Below are 22,956 nucleotides of genomic sequence, written 5' to 3'. Positions count from 1 at the left end.
ATCAGAACAGACCTTGACCAAAGTGGGGATGTTGCTTTCATGTGTGCAAAAGCTGTAGCTGCACCAATGTGGGATCCAAGGCACCAAGTAGGATAGAGAGGAAGAAGCCTCTCAGTTGGAGAGAAAGAGGAACTCATTCACTCCTTGCACTAGAAATCCTGTGATGTCACTGCTACATGCTTTTATCTGACCAGATAAAAGCATATAATAATTTCTGAGATTTCTTGGGCTCTGGCCTCACTATCCCTTTCCTTTCATTTTCTAGCAAATAATTCCTAGCAACGGTGAATACAACCCATGATCCAAAAGCAAACCAAATCCAGTGAGGTCTGCATTAGTAAGCCTTTTGGTTGAATGAACAGCCTTATTCACATCCACCAAAATAAAGTAAATTGTAACTTTTCCTTATTGTATCTTCTAACAAGTGCAGTAAAGGCTTTACAGCTAAGAACCTTACCTTCTGTTTTTATCTTTAGAGCAGTCCTAACCAAAGCAAACAAAGTGGCATTGAACATGACGGTTCCATCACTGTTTAGTGGCATATTCATGGCCACTAACCTCTGTAAATGAGAAAAGGAAAACAAATTTTGATGTGGTTTTGTTGCAGGTGGGGGAGTAGGGGGGAGGGGGGAAGAAAAACCAAAACCACCACCACCTGTAATGTTAATTTCTGAAAAGCTGATGTATTCAATGAGTAATATCCACTGAGAGGGATAAAAATTACAGAAGTCTTCAAAAAAAGTTGGGTCTTCCATCCCAACTACATGTAATAACCACCCAATATTTCTTCTTTCTGACACTAATCACATGCTTATACAAAAGCTAAAACTGTCCAGTAGTTTTCGTCAGCTATTGAGTTAATTTGCAAACACTGCAGCCCAGTCCTTGGCTATGACTGTAAGTCGCACTCTGCAACATTAAGGACAAATGCAGTTATTTGAGGGCATGCACCCCAGCTGCAGTCATGTTCCAGGTTTCCCACGGGTTCCTCCAGCCTCATGCTCCATGAAGAACCACAGCACCAAGTCTGTCTTGTATAAACGGAGTCATTTCTCAGGTAACTCTTCAGTGATGCCGTGCATCTCTTACACTGTCCACATTGAATTAGTGTGAAAAGGGCTCTCCTCTCTGGATTAGTCCATCTCTGCATTAGAGTGTTCATCTTTCAGAGCAGTATCGTTGTGACCCTGCCTGTCAGAACAACGCTATTTAGTCTGTCAAAATCTTGTCCCAATGTCTGACTTGGATTTTCTTCTATTCTAGTTTAAAAGCTAGTTTTAAATTACTCAATTGGAGAATTTATCTTAACATACAGATACAGGTTTGCTTTAAGTATGCCTTGTGGCATTCCATTTGAACGCAGTGTTTTCTACATCAACTTACCTATTTATAAAACAGATATAAAAGAAATCCAAATGACAGTGCTGTTGTAATGATCCTTTAATTAAAAGATTTTTATCTTATTCCTACTGAAATTGCTAAACCCACAATATCCATAGTTCCGAAGTCCTCAAATAACATAATAATTATTCATCTCCATTGCATTGCTTTTCAACTTTTATATTAAAATGCAATTAATCTTCATCTAAATTACACATTGTGCCTGACAAATTCTACATCACTTTATATTCCCTTTACTTCTCCATCTCCTCACTCACTACTACATATTGTATTGCACACCGTTATTCACTTCAGCTTGGGTTATCACCTTGCAGTCCCCACCCGTCAATCTCATTTCTGTGTTTCATGTGCAGCTTCTCATAAATGTGACTGCAAAAGTACCGTATCAATAATTAATTGTCAAGTAAAGTAAACTACCACCCTCTTCTCCCTGGGACTGAAGAGAAATCAGAAATGTCAGTGGGTTGAAGTAATCTTATATGCGACACTGGGTCACCAGAAATGCTGGGATGAGGTAGTTCATGTACATCACAATAATAGACCAATGACAGACTTACAGACCAACCCCTTTCATTTTGATGCTCTGTGAAGAATTTTACATTGGTAAATTGGTAACTACTCAACTGAGTGCACTGAAAGAAATGACACTGATTTTGCTGGTTTAGGTTAAGCCTGCAAAAAAACAGTAAAACTTGAGAGTGAAGGAGACCTTGTGAACGGACAGGATTACTGTGCATACATGACATATGGAACAGAACTGAATGAATGAATGGACTGTGAGAGAAGCCTAAAAAGAAAATAGGGTAAAACCTACCTTGCAGGCCACGCGGTGAGGGCATAGTTTGCCAAAACCGAGTGGTGGCTGTATGCGTCTCAGTAATGTAACCACATCAAGATGCTTTATCCTTCCCCTAGAACCAGCACACACCAGTTACCAAACATACATCCATTCCCGAAGAATATACTATACTCTGCTTTTATGGCTTTTACCACATAAACCTTATCAGAGAAAATGATCTAACTTACTTTGCTTCAGGGTCATATTCTGACCATATCCTTTTGAACTCATCCAAATGATGGGGACCCAGAATAGACCAGTCACGTGTCAAATAATCAAAATTATCCATAATGACAGCCACAAATAGGTTTATAATCTAAAAAAATAATTAAGAACAATCTGCCTTAATTATTTTGAAATTTTAAAAAAATCAATAAATAAAATTATAAGGTAGCAGGTTAAGAATTCAAACAAATAAATTGGTCTCATAAACAATGATTTTTGGTAAATATAATCAAATATCACAGAAAATACTTGCTAGCCATTTAACTGACTAACTGGAACTCTATCAAGTAATGACACGACAAGAGTGTGATTCTATCTTAGAGTGCTCAATTTTTGACTTAGGCTGTAACATGGTTTTGTTTCTCTTCCTTAATTTTCCAGATCCCACTACATCAAATTAAAGAATGGATCCAATACACGTATTTGACAGTGTAAATCTTAGGAAACAGCTTTTGTATTAATAGGATTAATGTCGTGACAATAAGACTTCTGCATATGTTTTGTTAACACAGAAGATGATACAGAACAGCAGAATGTGTATGTTTACACCAGTTCACAGAATTCTGTTTGACCACTCTCCTTTTGCAAGGAGAGCAGTACTGAGTACAAAACAAACCAATCATCTTAGACCAGACACCTGCAATGAGGAAAAACATTTTTCAGCAATTATTTTAGAGCAAATAATCCATTATGCTATGGACTAGGAAGAAAGGTTTGTGTTCACATCTCACGTGCCACAGTTAGAGCACACTTGTAGAGACAGGAATCCAAATTCTGCTAAGTTTAAATAATACAAACAGCATTACTACTAAGTCAAGTAGTAGCTTTATAATTAATGAATATTTAATGATACTATTGAGAAATGCATTAAATAATAGCTGATGACAAGACTGTTAACTTAGCTTTCAAATGTGCAAATCACTCCTGCATACATGTAGTGAGAAGAGCATCTTGCACGTGAGAATTCAGAATCATAGAATAGTTTGGGTTGGAAGGGACATTGACAGACCATCTAGTCCAACCCCCCTGCCATGAGCAGGGACATCTGCAACTACAGCAGGGTGCTCAGAGCCCCGTCCAACCTGACCTTGAATATATATATGGGCATCTACCACCTCTGGGCAACCTGTGCCAGGGTTTCACTGCCCTCATCGTAAAAATCAGTATAAGATACAGGATTTAGGACTGTGTTAAGAAAAATACAACCTTGCAAAAATATTCTAGATACAGGATTTTCAATCGTTCACTAAACACACTACACTCTTAGTTCAGAAGAAAGTCAAAATGCCAAAGCTCATTTCTGTTAATAAGCACAAGCTAGACTCACCAAAAATGCACAAAGCATGTAAAAACTGATAAAATAAATGATGGCAAAATTGCTTCCACATGTGTATTCTTCCCCTGGATTATAATCGGATTCTGGATCACAGCGTTTTCCAGGCAAACATGCCAGCATGATTTCCTGCCAGGCTTCTCCAGTTGCACACCTTTATAAGGTCACAAAGATAAATTAGGCATTATTTGATCAAAATGGATTAAAGATGTATTAATTTGTTAAGGTCTGACAAAATGCTTAGAGCTGTACAAGCACAAACTTGAAGACAGATTGTGAACTTTTCAGAGCAGGAACCAATTAAAAAAACACAGAGCACGTTTCAGAAATTACAAGCATAGAACTGACATTGCAGATACATTTTGTAAGGTAGACTAATGCAGCATAAAGGCTTGTATGTAAAAATTTGAATGCCAAACCTGTGATTTACAAGTTAAATATTTATTGCAGTGGAGCTGCTGTGTACAAAAGTGGTGTTATGTATGGAAGTCTGGCATAAAAATTGTGAAAGATGAATTGCCTTTTCCTCAGCATGGCTGAGGAAATGCTTATCTCTAACTTCTGCTATTGCATTTTTTGCATAGTTGGGTAATGCCTGTGTACAGACCCATGATTTCAAATATTTAAGAAACGTGGTCCTTGGTCTCAGATAAAGGGTGACCTGCCAGTTTTGCCAACCAGAGTAGTAATAATGCACAGGAGCCAAGTGGAGTTTCAGAATCACAGGCAAGAGACCTCTCATGGCTGTCACCTTCCAAGGCATCCCCGTTCCATGTCATTCCCTCTCCTTGCCCCAGGACACTTTGAAGCACTCCTGGCAAATGTTTATCCTCTTCTTAATCTCTCTAGTGCTGGAGATTCCATAATTCCCCTACATCAAGCTACCTTTGCCATCAGAAAGTTTTGCCTGCTGCTTATTATCTGATATTTCCCTTCTGCAAGTTACACCCTCTACTTCCTGCCGTCTCTTCAGCAAATGTAAAGAACAGTATATTTCTTTATCTTGCCAGAACCTTTCATTTTTTCAAGCTGTCATGCTAGCTGTGCTTATAAAGATTAAAGGGCACAGTCTTCTTCACCTTTCCCAAGACCTACACAGTGATATCAGGGCTGACTATGTTTGGGCTCTACCTGAAAGACAACTACCCCACAAATGAGATGCTTCACAGTAGCTGTAATGACTTCAGGTCTGTATCACCTCATTAGAACCCTGCTGTGCCAAGGGGCACTCAGCATACAGCCATGGAGAGTATGTGCTTGTCACACTAAATTGCTTCTCACTTGCAAACACGTTTTGAGCAAATCCACAGTACAAGAGCTACAGACATCTTTCATACATCAATGAATGGGATGTGTTAATAGTTACGGTTTACTCACCTGAAGAGAAGAAGCACGGCTTGAGGGAAAGTCTGAAAATTGTTGTTTCTGTTTATTTGATTGTTGTCCCTCATAGCCACTTTTCCAAATACCTACAATAAAACAGGATTTTGACTTTGACTACAATAAAACTTTTCATTTTGACTAGTGACCTGTACTGCCAGAAACCGTAGGCCTTGCTTCAGTATGAATGAAAAGCACTTTCACAACTAAACTTTCTTTAGTCTCTTTAGATTTTTCCTGATAATGATGTAAATGCAGTAAATTTACCACATGTGCAAGATGATTTTCAGTCATTGAATTTGGCATCAATAAACCATTATAATACTAATACCTATTCCTCTATTTCAGATGAGAAAATATAGTTTAATACGAATAAAGGACTCTCATCTAGAATCCTTTATTGGTATTAAAGCCCTGCTGCGCTAAATATTGTACATCTTGTAGTAAGAAATAATTGCTGTCCTGAAAACCTCAAATCTAAATAAAGAAAAAGAGATGCAAAGATGAAAGCCAAAACACAGAGAGTCTGAGCATCCTGTCTCAGCCAGAGATGGAAATGAGTTCTGTTGCTCAAAATTAAATTGTAATTCCTTGGCCACAAGACCATTCTTTTTCCCCAATATAATGCATTTATATCGGCTTACAATACAGTGAATGCTGTTACTTAATTCGGAGAGAGTAACATCATTATGCTCTGTATACATGTTCCTGGACTGTAAGGACATTAAGTTGCTTTTGGATAAATGATGAAGAGAAATAATCTGGAAGGAAAACCACTCTCCATAGCATATTTCTACTCATCCCATTTAATTAGGATCTCCCTTTATGTTGATTTGAAGACCCTTATAACTTTGAGAACAAAAGACGACCTCTGTAAAGCTTTACGGAATGCAGAGCTATCCTAAGGCCTTATGATGGGGGCCAAGGAACAAACCAAAAAACAACAGAAGAGAACTGCAGCCCAAATTTACCCTAACAGGAACTTCTGCCAAAGTGTTGATGGTCACCCAGCCATGCTCCTCAGGCACCTCCTTAGGCAAGCACTAGATCTCACATGTGCCACAGAGACGACCACGCAACTCAAACCGCAGTCCCCATCACAGCTCCGTGCTCAGTGCCCTCATCTGCTGCTTTCCTGCAGTCTGTGCAGTCCCCTCTCAGATGGCTACCCCATCCTCCCACCAGGAACAGCCCAGTACTATGAATTTTAGGAACAGTTTCCTGACAGGTTTCTGCCTTCCATCTACCTCCAGTTATGAAGACTGGAGAACCTGTTCTGCCCTGGCAGCACTGCTGCTGCTGCAAGGAGTGGCACCTTCATTCCAACAGCACATTTTTACATTTTAACCTACCAAAATCCTTTCTGCGTTTGTACATCTCGTACATATATCCTACTCTTGATTAACCACAGCTTCAGCTGTGCCTAAATCTTTAGCTAGATGCTAGATTCTTTTCCTATAGAGGAGGAAGAGAACTTCTCTTCCTAAAGTTCTATTCTTTTCATATGAGAAAGACTTTAAAAAAAAGAAAAAGCCAGAGTTTTAAAGCCTGATTCCCAAAACAAGTCTATAGTAAAAAAAAAAGCCATACATTCTTTCATACATTGATGCATAGGAATAAATTTCACAGTACATGGAAGAGTAGTGGCTCCTTTCAGCAAACTAAGATACTATAAGCTCACACACACCAAGCTCTTCTCTTGCATCTTTCTAGATTTTCTGACTACCAAAACCATAGCCAAAAAAAGATTTTTGCGTTACTCTGAAAGCTCTGCCTTATATATAGCACCACTATAAAAGAAATGTTTCAATAAGCACCTTAGCAAACAGAGTAGCCAACACTGCACCTCTGTTTAATGCTAAAAAAAATTCTATAATTACCTGCATTCCGATGACAGCATAGATGAAGAACAGCATGGCTATCAGAAGGGCAACGTAAGGCAGAGCCTAGAAACAGGACAGGTGCATTGTCTTTTAATAATTTCACACCATAATTCCAATTTCCATTTACAAAAATAATTTCCCTGTAGGACACAGGCGTTTCCAAGGTTTTTCTTCCTATGCAAGTGCTTAAAATTTTATTACCTGTCACTCTTAATATTCTGCCTCATACAATGAACACAAGCTTCATTATATTTTAAATTATTTCTGCCAGCAATCTAGGGGAAGAATCATGTTTAGCAGTTTCTAATTTTATTTTCGTTACTGATTCTGACGACACAAAAGATACTTTTTTCTATACAGTTATAGAGTTCCATTAACTTCACATTCATCAGAGTTTTCAGGAGCAAGGATTCAAGTATCTGTTATGCTTCTGAAATCAGTTTTATATAAAAAAATAGATTCAACTCCTCTTTTGTTGTCATCTAATAAAATATGTGGAAGTATGTGACCTGCGTGTGTCAAACCTATCCTATTGCTTTTAGATATACCAAATTTTTTTTATGAAGTACCATAGAAATCTCATGATAACAACTAATATTAAACAACAAAGAATGACTCTTGGATGCACTGAAGTGACTGGTGAAGTTTATTTTGGCATTAGTGTGCAACTATATTTAAATATGTCATTATTGACAGCACAAATTTAAAAATAAATGGTTTTTCCACTCTACAGGGTATTGCTTCATAACATTTGGTGTATAAATGGTTGTAACTATAAAGAAAATTTAAATAAATTTTGCTAACCTGAAATGACTTAATAAATGTCCACAGTAAAGTTCTGATTCCTTCTCCTCTGCTAAGCAGCTTCACCAGCCTCATCACCCGGAAGAGACGGAAAAAAGTGATGGAGATTCTAGCACTGTCTTCAGAGTTCTGAAGAGCATCATGGAGAAGTCAAACCAAATACAAACTCAAACATGCAACACTTCCAGAAAAACAACATCAAATGCAAAGGTGGAAGAGGTGAGACTTGAAAATATATCTTGAGGGCCTTTTCACCTTGATAAGCATGATATGAAAGGAAAAATTACATGCTAAAAACACAGGATCTGTAGAAATGCTTCACACATCGCATGCATTCCCAAGTTTTCTGGTTTGTTAAAAAGGATCATATTGGGTTTGTTTGTGGTAGACTTCAATAGTACATTGACAATGAATGCAAACCACTGCATAACACCTTCATAGTAAGACAGTTATGAAAAATACAGAAAAAATTGGTGGAAAATAAGACATGGTAAAAAGAATAAACTCAAGTAGAGGTAAAACCACTGGGGCCAGTTTACTAATCTTACCCCAGACTCATCAGTTGTGACTGTTTCAGTTGGCTTTGGCTTTAAGAAATTAAGAACATTAAATATTAAAATCAAATAAAAGATTAAGATTTAAAAAATCAGCTTAACCATAAATAGAAGAAAGGACATTTTTCATTTCTAAATGTAAATTATCATCTTTCAACTCAACATACTCCCTGAATAACAGTAATATCCTTATTAAAACCTTCCCTTTAGCATTTCAAGTTGGTTGACTCATACTAAAATCTCCTCATATAAAACATGTTTAAAAGACTCAATGGAAAGTAAATACAAAATATATCTGCTCCTATGTAAGCCAAACGAAATCAGCCACTGATTTCCACAGGTTGTATGAAGTTGTAGCAGTAAGCCTAAGCAAAACTCAAGAACAAAGATTTGGGGTCAAACTAGCCTTCCAAGGTCCCTTTTCTGCTGTGTTCTTTTTGAAGACTAATTACTCCATCGCTGGAATCTAAACATGTTCAAGTAATCACATCAGGAGCTCTTAAAGGAATGTAATTCACTTGAGTTAACTCACTGGATGATGAACACTGGGTGTTGCAGTGCTTAACAAGGACAGATTTTCACTCTGCCAGTGTCAGACATTTTTAGCAGGACAGGAACGCTACCCCTCCCGTAGAGGTGCAAATAAGGCAGCAATACTTGTACTCTCTCACCATCTGCAAAGTACTCCTACACTTGAGCTGACGTAACAGGATCAGGCATGGAGAAAGGGCTTCAGGATTTGACTGACCCTTTTGGAACAGATCTGTACAACTCTCAGGAGCTACAGGGAGGAGAGAGGCACGCAACCAACTTCTTGTCCACAGAGCCAAAAATCTATGTCCGATGAAGAAACTCACTTCTCCCTTTATAAAGCCTCTGTCTGTCTTTAGAGAAACAGTCTCGATATCCTAAACTGCCAGACACGTAGAAAAGCAGCTAGCAAAGCTTAAAGGGCCAACCGCCTGCGCTTGCTTGTGCACTGACAGAGTCACAGCAGCTTCTTCCAAAAGTGAATACAAGCCTTTTAAAAAACTTCATAGCACTAGAACGAATAGGATTCTGGATGTTAGGTCCAAGTGACAGGTCTTACTCTCTTGCCTAAAATATCCTCCTTGTAAAGGGGCACCTTTCAACAATTACTGTCACATATAGCGGCAATAACCATGATGCCTCCTCAGTGCTGCTTCCAACATATTGTGGATGCATCAGACGCTCTCAATGCCATGCTTCACTGAGTAACATCAAGTATTGCTGTTACCCAAGATAAAACTTGGGAAGAAGGAAGGGAAAAGAGAGGAGCTGATTCTGCTGAAAATACTGGCAGTATATTATACAAACATACTATTGTAAAAACCCAAGAATATACCCACTTTGTTCAAGTCACATCATTAGCAGTATTTATTGAAATACTAGTTGTTTCGTCTATTACTTTTCTGCAAAACATATATAACAAAGGTGTCACAATGGGAAAATGAGGTAAAAATAACGGTTTGTTCAACTATGTGCAATCTACATATGTATACATCAATGCCCTGTCAGGATATCAGTATTTTCTGAAGTAAAGCGTTTTAAAACTGTTTAAGGGATTATTACTAAATGATGCATTAATATTAACCAAAACACAGATTTCCTCATTAGACTTCAGTAAGGAGTAATTGTAAAAATCAGCTGTAACATCTAAGCTTTGTAAGCACTTATATAAAATACACAAAAAATATGCGGGTAGTGAAAGACAATTGCTGCATTAGAAATTCCCTGCATAGTTCAACAATTTGAAATAAAACCATCAAAATATAGATTAAGGAGCAATTCATAATCACAAATATCATAAAAGCCAAAATATCACAAAACATGGAAACAATCTTGCAAAGCTGTCTACCTACATCAATCGCAAACCTGCAGTAGTGTATACAGACCCACAAGTCTATTGACTTTTTGGTACAGAGAAAAATTCCTTTTTATCTGAAACTTAAAAAAAACTGTTTCATTATACCTTCTGCAGATGAAGCCTGAAATTTTGTATTAATCTCTGTGACTGACTCAATGCTGAGCTTGATACTGTCTTAATCAGTAAGCAAATAACTTAATTAGCATTCAATATTTTGAATCATCAAAAACTAAATGAATCGCAGATAAGAACAGATTAAATTACAGTATCATCACAAATTGACACTAAAAAAAAAATGAAGTAAAATGCTGGGTTTTGCATTTGAGAGTTTTTCCCGCTAGCTTTTATAGGAGAAGGATTGGGCCCCAAATAACAATTCCCAATAAGGAACAGTATTAGGATAGCAATATGTGATGGGATAGGTAAGAACAGAGAAAGGATAGTTTAGTCCTACATAGTTTTATTTCATTGCTTTCCAAAATAGAAAAAAAAAAAAGGAAAAAACCCTCACTAAAGGAAAAGTCAGTAAAAAAACTTCTCTACCTATAACTCTGCTAATAATTACTTAATTGTCACTTTTGAAAATGCATCAAGATCAGGCTACCAAAATTACGCGAACAGTTCTATGGCCAGTGCTCAGGAACGAAGAGTGCAAAACCCCCCAGCCTTTTTTTTTTTGTCTGAAGGGCACTGAATGTATTTGTGTACGCACATCTGGGTACGCACAGGACCGTGTTAACGCACGCTCCTCTCATAAATCGCTCTTTCCCAGCTTCTTTGGACAAGCAGTCCTGTTTCTGACTGCTGACCTGCTGCTGCTGGGAAGTGTCAGCATGTCATAGGCAAGAGATTATAAACTATGGACACTGGAAAGAGCAGGCCAGGAATGAAAAATCGAAACACCCTGTTCACAAAAAGTAAATTGTACAAAAATACCAAGGTGGAGATAGATGCTAGAAACAAACAATGAAAACACACTCCCGATGCCAGAGGATTTTTTTTTTTCCTACGGGACCTGAAAACATTCAACTTCTGCCCACCATTGGGCCAAGCGTTTTGGGTACTGCCATTTTAAAGTGAGTGTATCTAATTTTTCACCCTCTCTGGCATTTCCCTCTGACAACAGAGCAGCTTGGTTTACATTATTAATACTAATTATAATGAAGCTAATATAGCGATATACCACAAAGAAACATTATTCATAGGAAATGCTCATCTAAGAGACAAAGTTAGTTAACATTTATGGGTGTCCGTCCAGCATGAAGTAATACCAAGATCCAGGAAACTAAGATTAAGATAACACAATCTTCAGTAACAATACCAGACAGAAACAGAGAACGCCTGCCTCCTACGGATAAGGACAAAACATATACTACCCAAACACATAATCTTATTTGCAACTTCAGTAACGTTACTTGACATGTAGACACATATAAAGTATTAGAAAAGACTTGAGACGGGGGGGGCAGGTTGAGCAGAAGGTGTCTCTTTGGATGATGGCTGCTGACAAGAATGCAAATAAAGATATTTCCTGTGGTCAGGCAATCTACCTGCAACCTCCTCTTTCCGCTCACCTTCCACCCATCATTCCTATACTACTCGTGCCCCAGGCTCTTCGGGACTGGCTGGTCATTACCGTGATTTTTTCTGGTCCCCTGTGGGACTGTGATTCCTAAGGCGACGGAAGTGGTTTCTGGGATCACTGCTCAAGTCTGGCAATGGGCACAGCTAGAATAAATGAACACCTTGTGCTTTCATGGCTGGGCTAACAGATGCACTGCAATGAGGTAAATGAGGACAGAGATTGGCTTAATTATTCTACCTTTTCTGTCAGCCGTGCGCCAGCTACACTGACAGCCTAGTTCAGCAAGGCACCTCATAACTATGTAATCTTAAGCCAATTCTTAAATACTTCAAATAGGCAGTAACATACGATTTTTCTTTTTGCTTAATCAAAGTTCTTTCTTCCCCAAACAATTCCAACCCTCACAAAAGATTAACTAATGATCAACCTAAATTTCTAACTCACTGATGAAAATGTCTGCAACCTGCTACCAATTTTGGTCAAGTATTTATTGCTGCTTATAAAAAAGTTAGCACATTTCCTAAACAGGAACTCCTCATTACACTTGTCACATTACAACAGAAGTTTGGAATAAACATCCTAACTGGAAAAAGCATCAATGTCAAAACTGTGAACAGTGTGAAACAGATTGCATCATGCATTGGAAACAAACTGTAGCTCCATGTTTAAGAAAAAATAAACATGGTGAAAAACAGTGGATATTAGTATATGGTGTTGGTCAAATGCTTCCTTTTTACAGATCGTGCCAAAGGGTATGAGTATGCCAAAACAAATTAACACATAACGATGATGGAATCATATTACAAATCTAGAATGAATCATCTTAATGACAATTACATATGATGACAATAACATATACAGGAAAGCATTCAGGTTGCCAAAATATCTTTAGAAACGTGTAGTGTATCTGTGTCTGTATGCGTGGATCTACATACATACACGATTTGTTCGGAGAACAACTTTGGGGATTCAAATATGCTAGCAAGTCATTTTCTTTGAAGGCTCATCAGTGCTCTCTATAGTCCCTGTTCAACAGGAACCAAATACCCATATACATCATTTAGTTAAAATTTTCAATCAATGTGAAGAAGCCCAGAGTAGATAGGAAAAGTATTTTTTCCCTTGTAAAAGATGTATTTAAAACTCTAAGTTCATAACTAACATGTTGATGGCATAGGGTATTATTATGATAACTAATAACTATTCAGTTGTGCAACAGAGTAACTAACTTACTAGTATTAACACCTTCATGAAAGCAGCTCAGAAATTTACTTCTATTTCCAAATTAAATATTACAACACAGTATAGGTTTCATATTCAAATAAGACTTCATACTAACAAAAGCAAAGCCATTAGGAAATGTGTTTTTTCTGACCTAACCTTAAGCTTAAAGAGATATAATTGCAAAAGTCTTCAAAATGTATTAACAGTATTCAAAAATATCAATTACTAGCAACAAAACGTAAGTTCTAACATACGCTACTGATGCATAAAGTGGGATTCAAACTGAGTTGCAGTGCCTTTGTTCAAAATCGGAATCCAGAATCTCTTACAGGAGGTAGATATGAGGGTTTTAACCCACTCGCCTGCACAAGCAGCATCAGCTGTCCCACCAGTTACTAGGTCAGTGGGCAGCTATACAAAAAAAGCACCAGCCTCTCCGCACAGACTCCACTAACAGTCTAGAAAACGAAAAGAGCACCCGGCTGTTCGCAAGTCAGCATCCTGCACCGCGTAGCGCAGGAAGGGTAATAACGGTGCTCCTTCTTGCCAAGTGGCAGAACACCCAACTCTGGTTCTGTGAGAGACTTTCTTGACGTATGACATTGCTACTAACCGCTGTTAGTTGCCATCGTAGTGTAAGTATTGAATAAGCCTCACATGTTTACAGTGGTGATTCAAGACAAACAGGTTTTCCTGAGGGGCTCTGGAGGAAGATATCAATGCTGTTCCTTTAAGCCTTATTTCAGCAAAGAACTTGCATTTTACTTTACTTCGGGCATATAATTAGTCCCATAGGGAATGCATTAAACATTTGCACAAAAAAAGAAGAAAGTGAACTCTCTGTTATTTTCTCGACATTTTGGCAGTACATGAATGGTAAAAGTAACTTAAATAAAAATGTGAATTAAAACCTTTGTAACTACTACTGTAACAAAGTGATCATGCCTCTAAGTCATCCAGTGCCGGTCATCCAAATGGTTTCTGAGCTGACAAATGTGAACTGCAGATAATCTCAATACAGTCAGGCCAGACTGAAACATATCTGTTATTTCCAGTTCAGAATTTATTGACTTATTCAGAATTTATTTCCAATTTATTTATCTCTCATTGTCTTAAGTTATATACGTCCATCTCCCAGAATGGACTGACCACAGCTTGAGCCTCAATCACTGCTCTGCTTTTGTAATTGAGTAAGAACCATTTATATGACCACACAAGATCTTGTGTGTTATGTGAAACTCCTTGAAAAAAAGGTTAGAAAACCCAAAAGTAATTATACAGTTTTTAGTAGTGCTTTTAAATTTTTGTATTGCTATGCCATATATATATATTTACTTATATATACTTGCCTCTAAAAATTTCTAAAAATAAAATGAACATGAAAACCCATTAGGTTCATGAAAGAAGAACTGGTTAAAGGAAGGGATATTAAATGACAGAGAAAATTAAAAAACAATCATAGAAAATAGTGTATTGCCAAAATATATGTTGCTCTGAGGTGGTTCATTGCTGGAGTTGGTCACTGATCCAGTCCTTGTGAATGCTGAGCATTCATAATTACCGAACACATTAAACACAGATTTCCATGGGCACCAAAAATATTCAAAACATGGTAATTTCCTGTTTTGTTTGTGAATGGGAGGTTACTGGATCAGGAGAATCAGCCTCAGGGGAACATATATATATACATTATTCTAAAACATTTAAAAAATAAGAAAGGGAACAACAAAACCAAGAGATGACATTTAATTTCCAGAATTTAATAGTGAGATCAAGGTGATATGTAACTAGAAAGTCCAACCCACTCTCTTGAAAAAACTGGGTCAGATACAAATATGGTATACAGTAGAAGAAATTCTTGGCTATCGGAACGATGCTGAGTTGTTTCCACAGCATGAGGCAATTATATATGCAAACCTATAAGAATGTTTAATTCATCTTGAGTCTCTCTATTTTAGGTATTCACATTCTTTCAAGTTGTCTTTGACATTGATCAAAGAGGATGGCTGTACTTGTGCAGTTACAACTGCAACAAGATTTGATTTTACAGTAGTGCTAGAAATTCACAGTTTCAGATCACCCCTCAAGCAAGGCTGAGCTTCCTCAGTTTAAGTAGTTTTTATGGGAATTTTCAAAGGTTGCCATTTTAATTGCGCCTGAAATCCCACTGAAAACAAACCCTTCTTAGCATCTTTGCAGAGCTGTAGATTTCCCGGGATCACTGTCATTGTTAGATAAAAAACATGGGTGGAATGGCACAATACAGAATGCCGAAGGAAATATTAAGAAAAAGATTCTAAAATACTGAATTTGGATTATACACAAAACTAGTAAAGTAGGAATAATTTGATAGAATCAAAACAGTAGAAGTCATAAAAGCCTAAGAAATTTCCTTGAACAATTTGCAGTATTCACTGCTGCATGTTGAAAATGGGAAATCAAGCTCAGAAATATACTGAAACTGCAATACATTCATGACTTGCACAAACAAAGCACAAAAAAGTGGAAAAGACCCAAAACAGACAAAACTTAGTACACAAATAGTCTGCTGTGCAGCACTAGAAGACATGAAAGATGAGCCTTGTTTTCTCTAGTGAGTGTAGCATGAAAAACTAAGCAATGACAGTGCTAGTTCTTGACTGTGGTGCATACTTTTGCTGAAGATCACTACTTGATCTCCAGAGTATTTTCAAGACAACTGTGTGAATTACTAGAATGGCAGCTGAAAGCTCAGGAGTGATCAGTTACAAGTAATGCTGTCAAATTAACACTGTCCATCCTGTGTTAAATTCAGGGATAAATACGGGGACAGAAGTACATTTGAGCTGTTTTTCAATCTCTTCACAATCAGGTACATTTTGCAGTTATTAGGGAAAGCTATTCTAAACGAGCAGTCTTTTTACGCTCCTCAGATATTATGCTCATCTACACCAGTACTACTGTGAATGGAATAGAATGATAACAGGTAAATACTTGAGCTGAAAGTCTAAATCCAAACTTTTCTGGAAAGCAAACCAAAACAAAACTAACAAAAACAGACTACAGGCAGCTTTTAAAACACTGTCAAGAAATGTCTCAGTGGAACAGTGCAATTCTGTGCTGACTGACCCTCTCTGTCAGCTCAGGTTCCTTCACAGATAAAGATCCATCGCCCACTGAGAACTGAGCAAAATAGGTCTGAAATTTTCAGGTCAGACTAAGGTCGTCTTTCTGCTCCCACGTTATCACATCACTCCTCCATTACTCTTTCCAGTGATGCAGTCAATTGCGAGATTCTCGTCATTTAACATAAGATCAGGAAGGAATTTTAAGGTCAATCAGCCTTAAAATTATTTTGATTGTATTTCCTTTTTCTGATGGCAGTGGAGAATTTGCAACTTTATGAAGAAATTTGAAGTCTTTAATGGGGACTAATAGACTGTGTGTGCTTGAAGGTATTCTACCATCTTAAAAAAAAAAGACAGAAGAATACACTTATTTTCTGTATTTAGTTGAAATGCATTTATAATAGGTACTACTATGCTTACCAAACAGACTAGAACCAAAGATGAAAAACTACGTACATCACTGTTTCCCAACAGCCACTAATTCACGTTGTCTGTGCTAACATGCTCTGAAGGGAGACCTGTATGGGCACAGCACAAGTATTCCCTTTGGCAGCAGCCTTATCCACTCATTTCTGCCCTATCATGGCTCACACTTCTGCCAATATTTTGTGCTCAGAACCTCATCCAGCCAACTGTGAAGTCCCCAAACTCTTGTGGAAGCCCACATAGCTATGGGGGTAAGAAGGGCTGTGGGTGAAGGCTGCTTAAGCTCACAGAGATGCCAAAAGAAACCCTCATCAAACCATGGCCTCAACAGAGACCAGCCTGACAAATCCAAGCTCCTAGCAGGTGGTCTGCTGATCTGACCACTGAAAGCCAAAACCTGTCTTCTAGACAGATCTTGCTCAAGAATTATGCATTTTATTTTTTTTTTCTCCTCATCCTGGAATGCCTGGAACAGATCATGCTTTCACAAATACAATTTCTATTCCATGTCCCTGGGCAACTTTATTATCCTGGTATTCACAGTAAAGGGTATTGTTTCTGCTATTGACTGGAGGAATGCAATCCTAAGAACTGGGTTCCTGACATGAACCACTTTGGAAAATAAATTTTAAAATGTGTTTTCTCTGAAAAACTGTTTCAATTAATGGTAACAATAGGCACAGGATGGATCTGCTTCCCCAAAATATGATAGAGATATTGCAACTTAAATACTCACCACTGCAGAGTATTTATTCAAATTTAGAAGTATTTTGAAAGGATGCATATTAAATATCCCTACTGAAAAGAAACCATCTGGGTAAGCAATAAAATACACTGGGGCAAAAAAAGATGTCTAGCAAGTAGCTTACTAAAGCAAATTTAAGAAAAAGGAATGTTATCAGCCAGCTCATAAACTGTGACTGCTGTAGAAAAACATACACACCAAATATTTTTGAAGAATATCAAGGAACTATTCATATCTACAGCTTTCTCTGACTAATCTGCTCTTTGACACAGGGAAAATATGTGAATGTTGGGCATCTCCTGTATCACAGGTATGTCTGGGTAACTTAGTTCTCAGACCGATAAACAGGCAGGATCTTCAGCAGGTGGAACATGCCAACCTCACCTACTGAGTCTGTGTGCTCCCTGAGCATCGTCAGTGGCCGAGTTGGATCCAAGTCTCACCTTCTTCAGTTCCCTTTCTGAGGTCTCAAGAAGCATTAGAGGGAAGAGGCACTTTCCTCTGAAATTTTATTTTGACTAATTAAATAAGTACGGGAAGCACTTGCATATCTACTACAGAACTGGTTTGTAGTTTGTTATCTTTCATTTATCATTTTTGTGATACAGCTTTCCTTGTCAAAACCGGCAAGTCAGATAGAAAACGGGCAAAAAATCAGCATTTCCCTATTTTTCCTTTGGAAAGGGATCTTTCTGTTGTTCAAACACCTATATGTGTAATGGCCATCAGTCAAAATTTTGGTGAAAAGATGGAGTTTTCCAAGTACTTTAAGAGTAATTCAAATTTCAAAACATTTACTGAAGGATGGGAAAAGCAGAAGGAATAGGAAAAAATAAACGTTCTATTTTCCACAGCATGGGAAGCCTTACTTTCTCTATGCACCCTTCTTCTGCTACCTCATGAGACATGAATGCTAATATGGCTCTGAAAATGAAACCTCACACGGAAAAAAAAAAAAAAAATCATTATTTGTTAAAGTGAGCCACTGAAACAATTTACAGATCTTGAATTATCTTGGTCAAGCTACTCACAAAAATCACTGGGCTTCAAGTAAAATAGTGACAGAGACTTAATTCCTTTTTTATACATAAAAGGTTTTGAATATTTTCTGTACATATGTAGAAAAATATAATTCTCATCTCACTATGCTGTGTGCATGTGCAGCTATACAGGTATGCAGATTTATAACAACAGCTTATACAAACATGTATATCAATGTTTTGGTCTTTGATTCCAGGATAAAACATACTTTTCTAAAAAAGGATTTGGGGGGATAAAGTTTACATTTTCTGCATTTCTTGATGACAGCAATTACTTTTTAGTGCATGAACAGTTGCTACTTACATTAACTTCTGTTATAGCAATATCAACGACGCTACCAACAACAATTAAGGCATCAAAAGTGTTCCATGCATCAGTGAAATAGTGCTGTTAGGACAAGCATTCAGCAGAAAGAGAGCAAGAGAAAAACACAAACAGAAAAAGAGAAGAAAAGGACAGTGTTATAACACAGAAACACTCTAGGCTTCTCTGATGTACCACTATACAATCTAATCTTTCCCTTTCATAGCTAAAAAAAATCGGTAGAAAAAAAGGCTATTTATTTCCCATATCAACATAATTGACCTATGACTGGTCTGTACTCAAACTTTAGAAACATCAGATCAAAATCTGTGACTTGTCCAGATGATGGAAATAGTGGGGAGACAGAGAAAGAGAAGTAGGGACTGGGGAAAGTAAGCTGGGGTATACTCACATCAGCTTCACTGAGAACGACGTCTACTATGCTGCCAATAACGATGAGGGAGTCAAACGTATTCCAGGCATCACTAAAATAGCCCTGAACAGAGCAGGCAGGGTGCAAACGTTTGTGATTACACATGAAATGTCAAATATTTGCATACTTCTGTTTAGTTTTGCATAAACAGAAATTAGTTAAACAAAACCTGTGGTCTAATGAGAAAACAAAACAAAACAAACAATATTGCCTACTGAAGGAAAAGCAACATGTATGTGCATGTGTGTGTATATATATACTTTATATATACACAAGTACAGACACACACACGCGCGCACACACACACGCAGTATACATGCATAACACACCATCGTATAAGCACAATGTTGGCAAGCAAGCCATCATCCAAAACTGGTTTTGGACTTCTAGCAAGGCTGAAAAATTCTAACGTACATACCCTAACAGGCATGACAAAATCCCTTTAATAATATTTCTACAAGACCAAGCCAACTGAAGCCTCCTTAATATTAATGACTTTATGATAATCCTATCTAAGTGACTGGTAAAAAAACTGAAAGGGTCAAAGCTCATCACTGGTTAATCATGCACAGTTATTAACTATGCATAATTAGAGAACTGACTTGATCCTCTATTCATAAACTACGTTTAATATAGGAACCCACACTACATTTGCAGTCAGGGCCTGATTCCATAACCAGTGAGGTCAGTGCTAGGAACCAGAGCAACTGGAACAATTTCTTAATGATTTTAATGCATCCAGTCCAACGTCTAAAAATTCATTTTCATAAATTGCTTCATCACCCTGCTGACATTTTATGGCTTTAAATATATTCCCTGTGTGTATGCTACTGGCAAACTGCTCCAAATGACTGTAAAGTGATACCATAAAATTGTCTGTCTATTGGCAACCAAACTGCATGTTTGAGCAAAAAGGTATTTCAGAAGAAACCGTGAGGTAGATTCCAGGATCAGTCTGTCACTGGGACCAAACCAAGATGTATTACTCTGTTGAAGGCAACTCTATGGAGACAAGATACGTACGTTTTCTGCAGTATGTGGATTTTGCCTAGTTATTACAGAAATCAAGAACTGCAAAAATTACCGAACTTGCCCTTTTTCTCATTCAGATATATTAATTTATCAGCCAACCATGACTAAGGAATGTGCATTGCTTGGCAATGGCTGAAATGTACATTTTGTACACGTACATTCTACTTTCCTGGTGATTAATTTAAAAATACTAACTTGTCAGCCACTACTGAAGCTCTAAAAAATAAATTTAGCAAAAACTTATTATTACACTGTTTACTATAAGATAATGATTTACCTGAGTAGTTTGTTACATGCATTGTTAGCACTGACAAGCAAAATCAGCTACAAAATTTTTAGAATTGGGCAATATTTTTCTCAAGATTTTAAACTGTCAGAATTTCTAGTAACTTCACAGTTTAAAGGTTACACTCAAGTGCATTATTATTTGAAAAGAAGCTAATTTCATGTGGAAATTTGCTCTTGGAGACAAGAGAGCTGCTACAGAAGACGACAGCACTACAGCATATTTTAGGCGAGTAGGCACCGAGCAGAGTCAGGAAAGCCTCATTATGTTTCTAATGCTAGTCTTTTAGCTCTTAAAACACAAATTACTGTAATCATTCCCTCATTTAAGGAAGGGGCTGTAAGAGGAAAATAGATCAGAGTATGATCATCACTACAGCCCTTTGTGCCACGTGCTTTGGTTCTTTGGGATTAATCATCATTTCCAGTCTTAGGGCAAAAATCAATGTTCATGGATTTGGCCTCCTGAACAAACACATCCATTTCTGAGAGCTCCTGCCCAATTCCCTATCTCTCCTTCCTTACTCATCCCACTTCACAAGAACAAGCCATTCCCAAAGTTTCTACTGAACATCACACTGAGCCACCTCAACAATACTGAAATTTATAATCCTAAAGAGATTAGCAGTTGCCAAGTAAAGAAGGGGAGCTACTCTCGTAACATTCTTCCTGCTCATTCATAGTCCTTATTTATCTTATTTGGAAGAAGTATCACTCCTGATTTTAAGGTAGCAATATACACACATAAAATAAGAGACTATTGTTGGCAAACAGCAAACAGATAATCAGCACAATCCTGAGGTGTGCTATCCATCTTCCTCTGCAACAGTGGGAACCAAAAAAGGTCCTCCAAATAAAGGCGAATTGCAGCTAGAGTAAAAGTGACTTTACTAGACATGCTACAGTATCAGGCACTGAAAGAACAAATTCACATTTTGATTCAATACAGCTAAAATACTTTACACATTTATTTACTTTACGAAACCTTTTCCATCAGTATAGACAAATATTGTTCAAAGTAATATGTAAAGCAAAAGCATACAAATAAACAAAAAACTAAGAGAAAATAAAGATGGTTTTGGAAAAGGGAGGAATGGACAAGTCACAGCAAATAAACATCATGCAAATAAGTTGTTTTCACCACTGCAATGACCCAAGATCAATTCACTTACTAGCCATCTTTCCTTTTTTCTTACAAAAATCTGATGTAAAACGACATGTAAAATCATTACAAGTTTAAGTAACAGCTAGCTATCATGAAGTTATACATACGGTATGTGTTGATGTATTATTTTAGATTTCATAGCTCTATTTTGTTTTGTACTGTACTAAACCATGCTAAGTATCAGATTTTAGCAAATGTGAAGAACAATGTGAAGAGAAAATGCCTGCTTTTTTAACATACATTATGAAAAATTTGTTCGTTGAGAAATGCTGAAGGATAGAAACACAAATCCTGGGGAATATGTAGACATAGAGAATTAACACCAAAATATGTTTCTGTACATCTACCACATAAATATTTTAGTCTTTTTAGTACTCTGTTGGAAAGTTTAGGGCCTCATTCTGCAAAGTACTGTGTGTTCCAATCTCCCCGTCAAGACGTGTGCCAGGCACTCGGCACCACCTTTAATATCTACCACTAATCCAAATTTAATATATTTCAGAGCTAGAAGGCAGTATGTTTAAAACCATACTGTTGTTGGTTTTAAACACAGTATCATAGTAGGAGTATCCATAATTTATAGTAGCCTTAAGTTTGCATGACCAGCAAAACAAAAAGATCACAGTTTTCACAGGATTTTTGTCAACGTATTAAGGGGACACTGTCAAGCAGATGAGACAAAACCTAACATGTTTTTATCTATTCTTATTTTTACAGAGTGAGTAATGGAGTTTTTATTTGATGATTTGAGCACCTTTGAAATAATTTTTTAATGCACAAAATTAATAAACAAAACTGTCCATTCTGCCAGACTAGACTAAGAAACCCACCAGTGACACAAACACAGAGGAAATGAATCAGTCGTTCCTCACAGATCCTAAAGCAAAACAGTAAGTTGGGTTTCAGATTGTTCCTACTATTATTAAATAAAGCAATTCATTGCTGTTTTAAGCATGTATCTACTTTAAAATTTAGATTACTAAAAGACATTCACATTCTGCTTAAGACTGCTAGCTGCTCTGCAATTATTAATGAACGATATAGGCTGCCAATAGGCATTTTGTTAAAGAGTATCTGACAATGTATAAAGTTACCATCTCCAAAGAGTAACAGGAACAACCTTAAAGATACTTAATCCCTTTCCTTTCCTGTTAATTAATCTCTGCCCAAAGTCTGACTAATATCATGGCCTTTTAACCTTGTCCTGCTAATTAACAATTTTAAGGTGTTCTGTATCTATGAGGGAACGAAGTTCAGGAAATTAGGACCTCTCACTGACAGTGTCTGCCCTTCAAACTCTCGGC

At 37.3% G+C, this 22,956-nt stretch overlaps 1 protein-coding gene across 1 annotated transcript in view; it reads right to left on the bottom strand.

The window, feature by feature from the left end:
- CACNA1D (calcium channel, voltage-dependent, L type, alpha 1D subunit) overlaps positions 1-22,956 on the bottom strand; it is a gene marked incomplete at its 5' end in the record, with an annotated part of 122,245 nt that overhangs the window by 34,158 nt on the left and 65,131 nt on the right. Inside the window, 10 exons of the mRNA XM_010288426.1 lie at positions 458-560; positions 2,216-2,312; positions 2,428-2,555; positions 3,792-3,951; positions 5,175-5,266; positions 7,058-7,123; positions 7,865-7,993; positions 8,413-8,451; positions 19,150-19,233; positions 21,660-21,689. Of these exons, the coding sequence (XP_010286728.1) occupies positions 458-560; positions 2,216-2,312; positions 2,428-2,555; positions 3,792-3,951; positions 5,175-5,266; positions 7,058-7,123; positions 7,865-7,993; positions 8,413-8,451; positions 19,150-19,233; positions 21,660-21,689 (928 nt within the window). The remainder of the gene's footprint in view (positions 1-457; positions 561-2,215; positions 2,313-2,427; positions 2,556-3,791; positions 3,952-5,174; positions 5,267-7,057; positions 7,124-7,864; positions 7,994-8,412; positions 8,452-19,149; positions 19,234-21,659; positions 21,690-22,956) is intronic.

Source organism: Phaethon lepturus, unplaced genomic scaffold (genome assembly GCF_000687285.1).
Source record: "Phaethon lepturus isolate BGI_N335 unplaced genomic scaffold, ASM68728v1 scaffold11870, whole genome shotgun sequence".
Taxonomy (NCBI): Eukaryota; Metazoa; Chordata; class Aves; order Phaethontiformes; family Phaethontidae; genus Phaethon; species Phaethon lepturus.
This window is presented reverse-complemented; position numbering and strand designations above follow the sequence as displayed.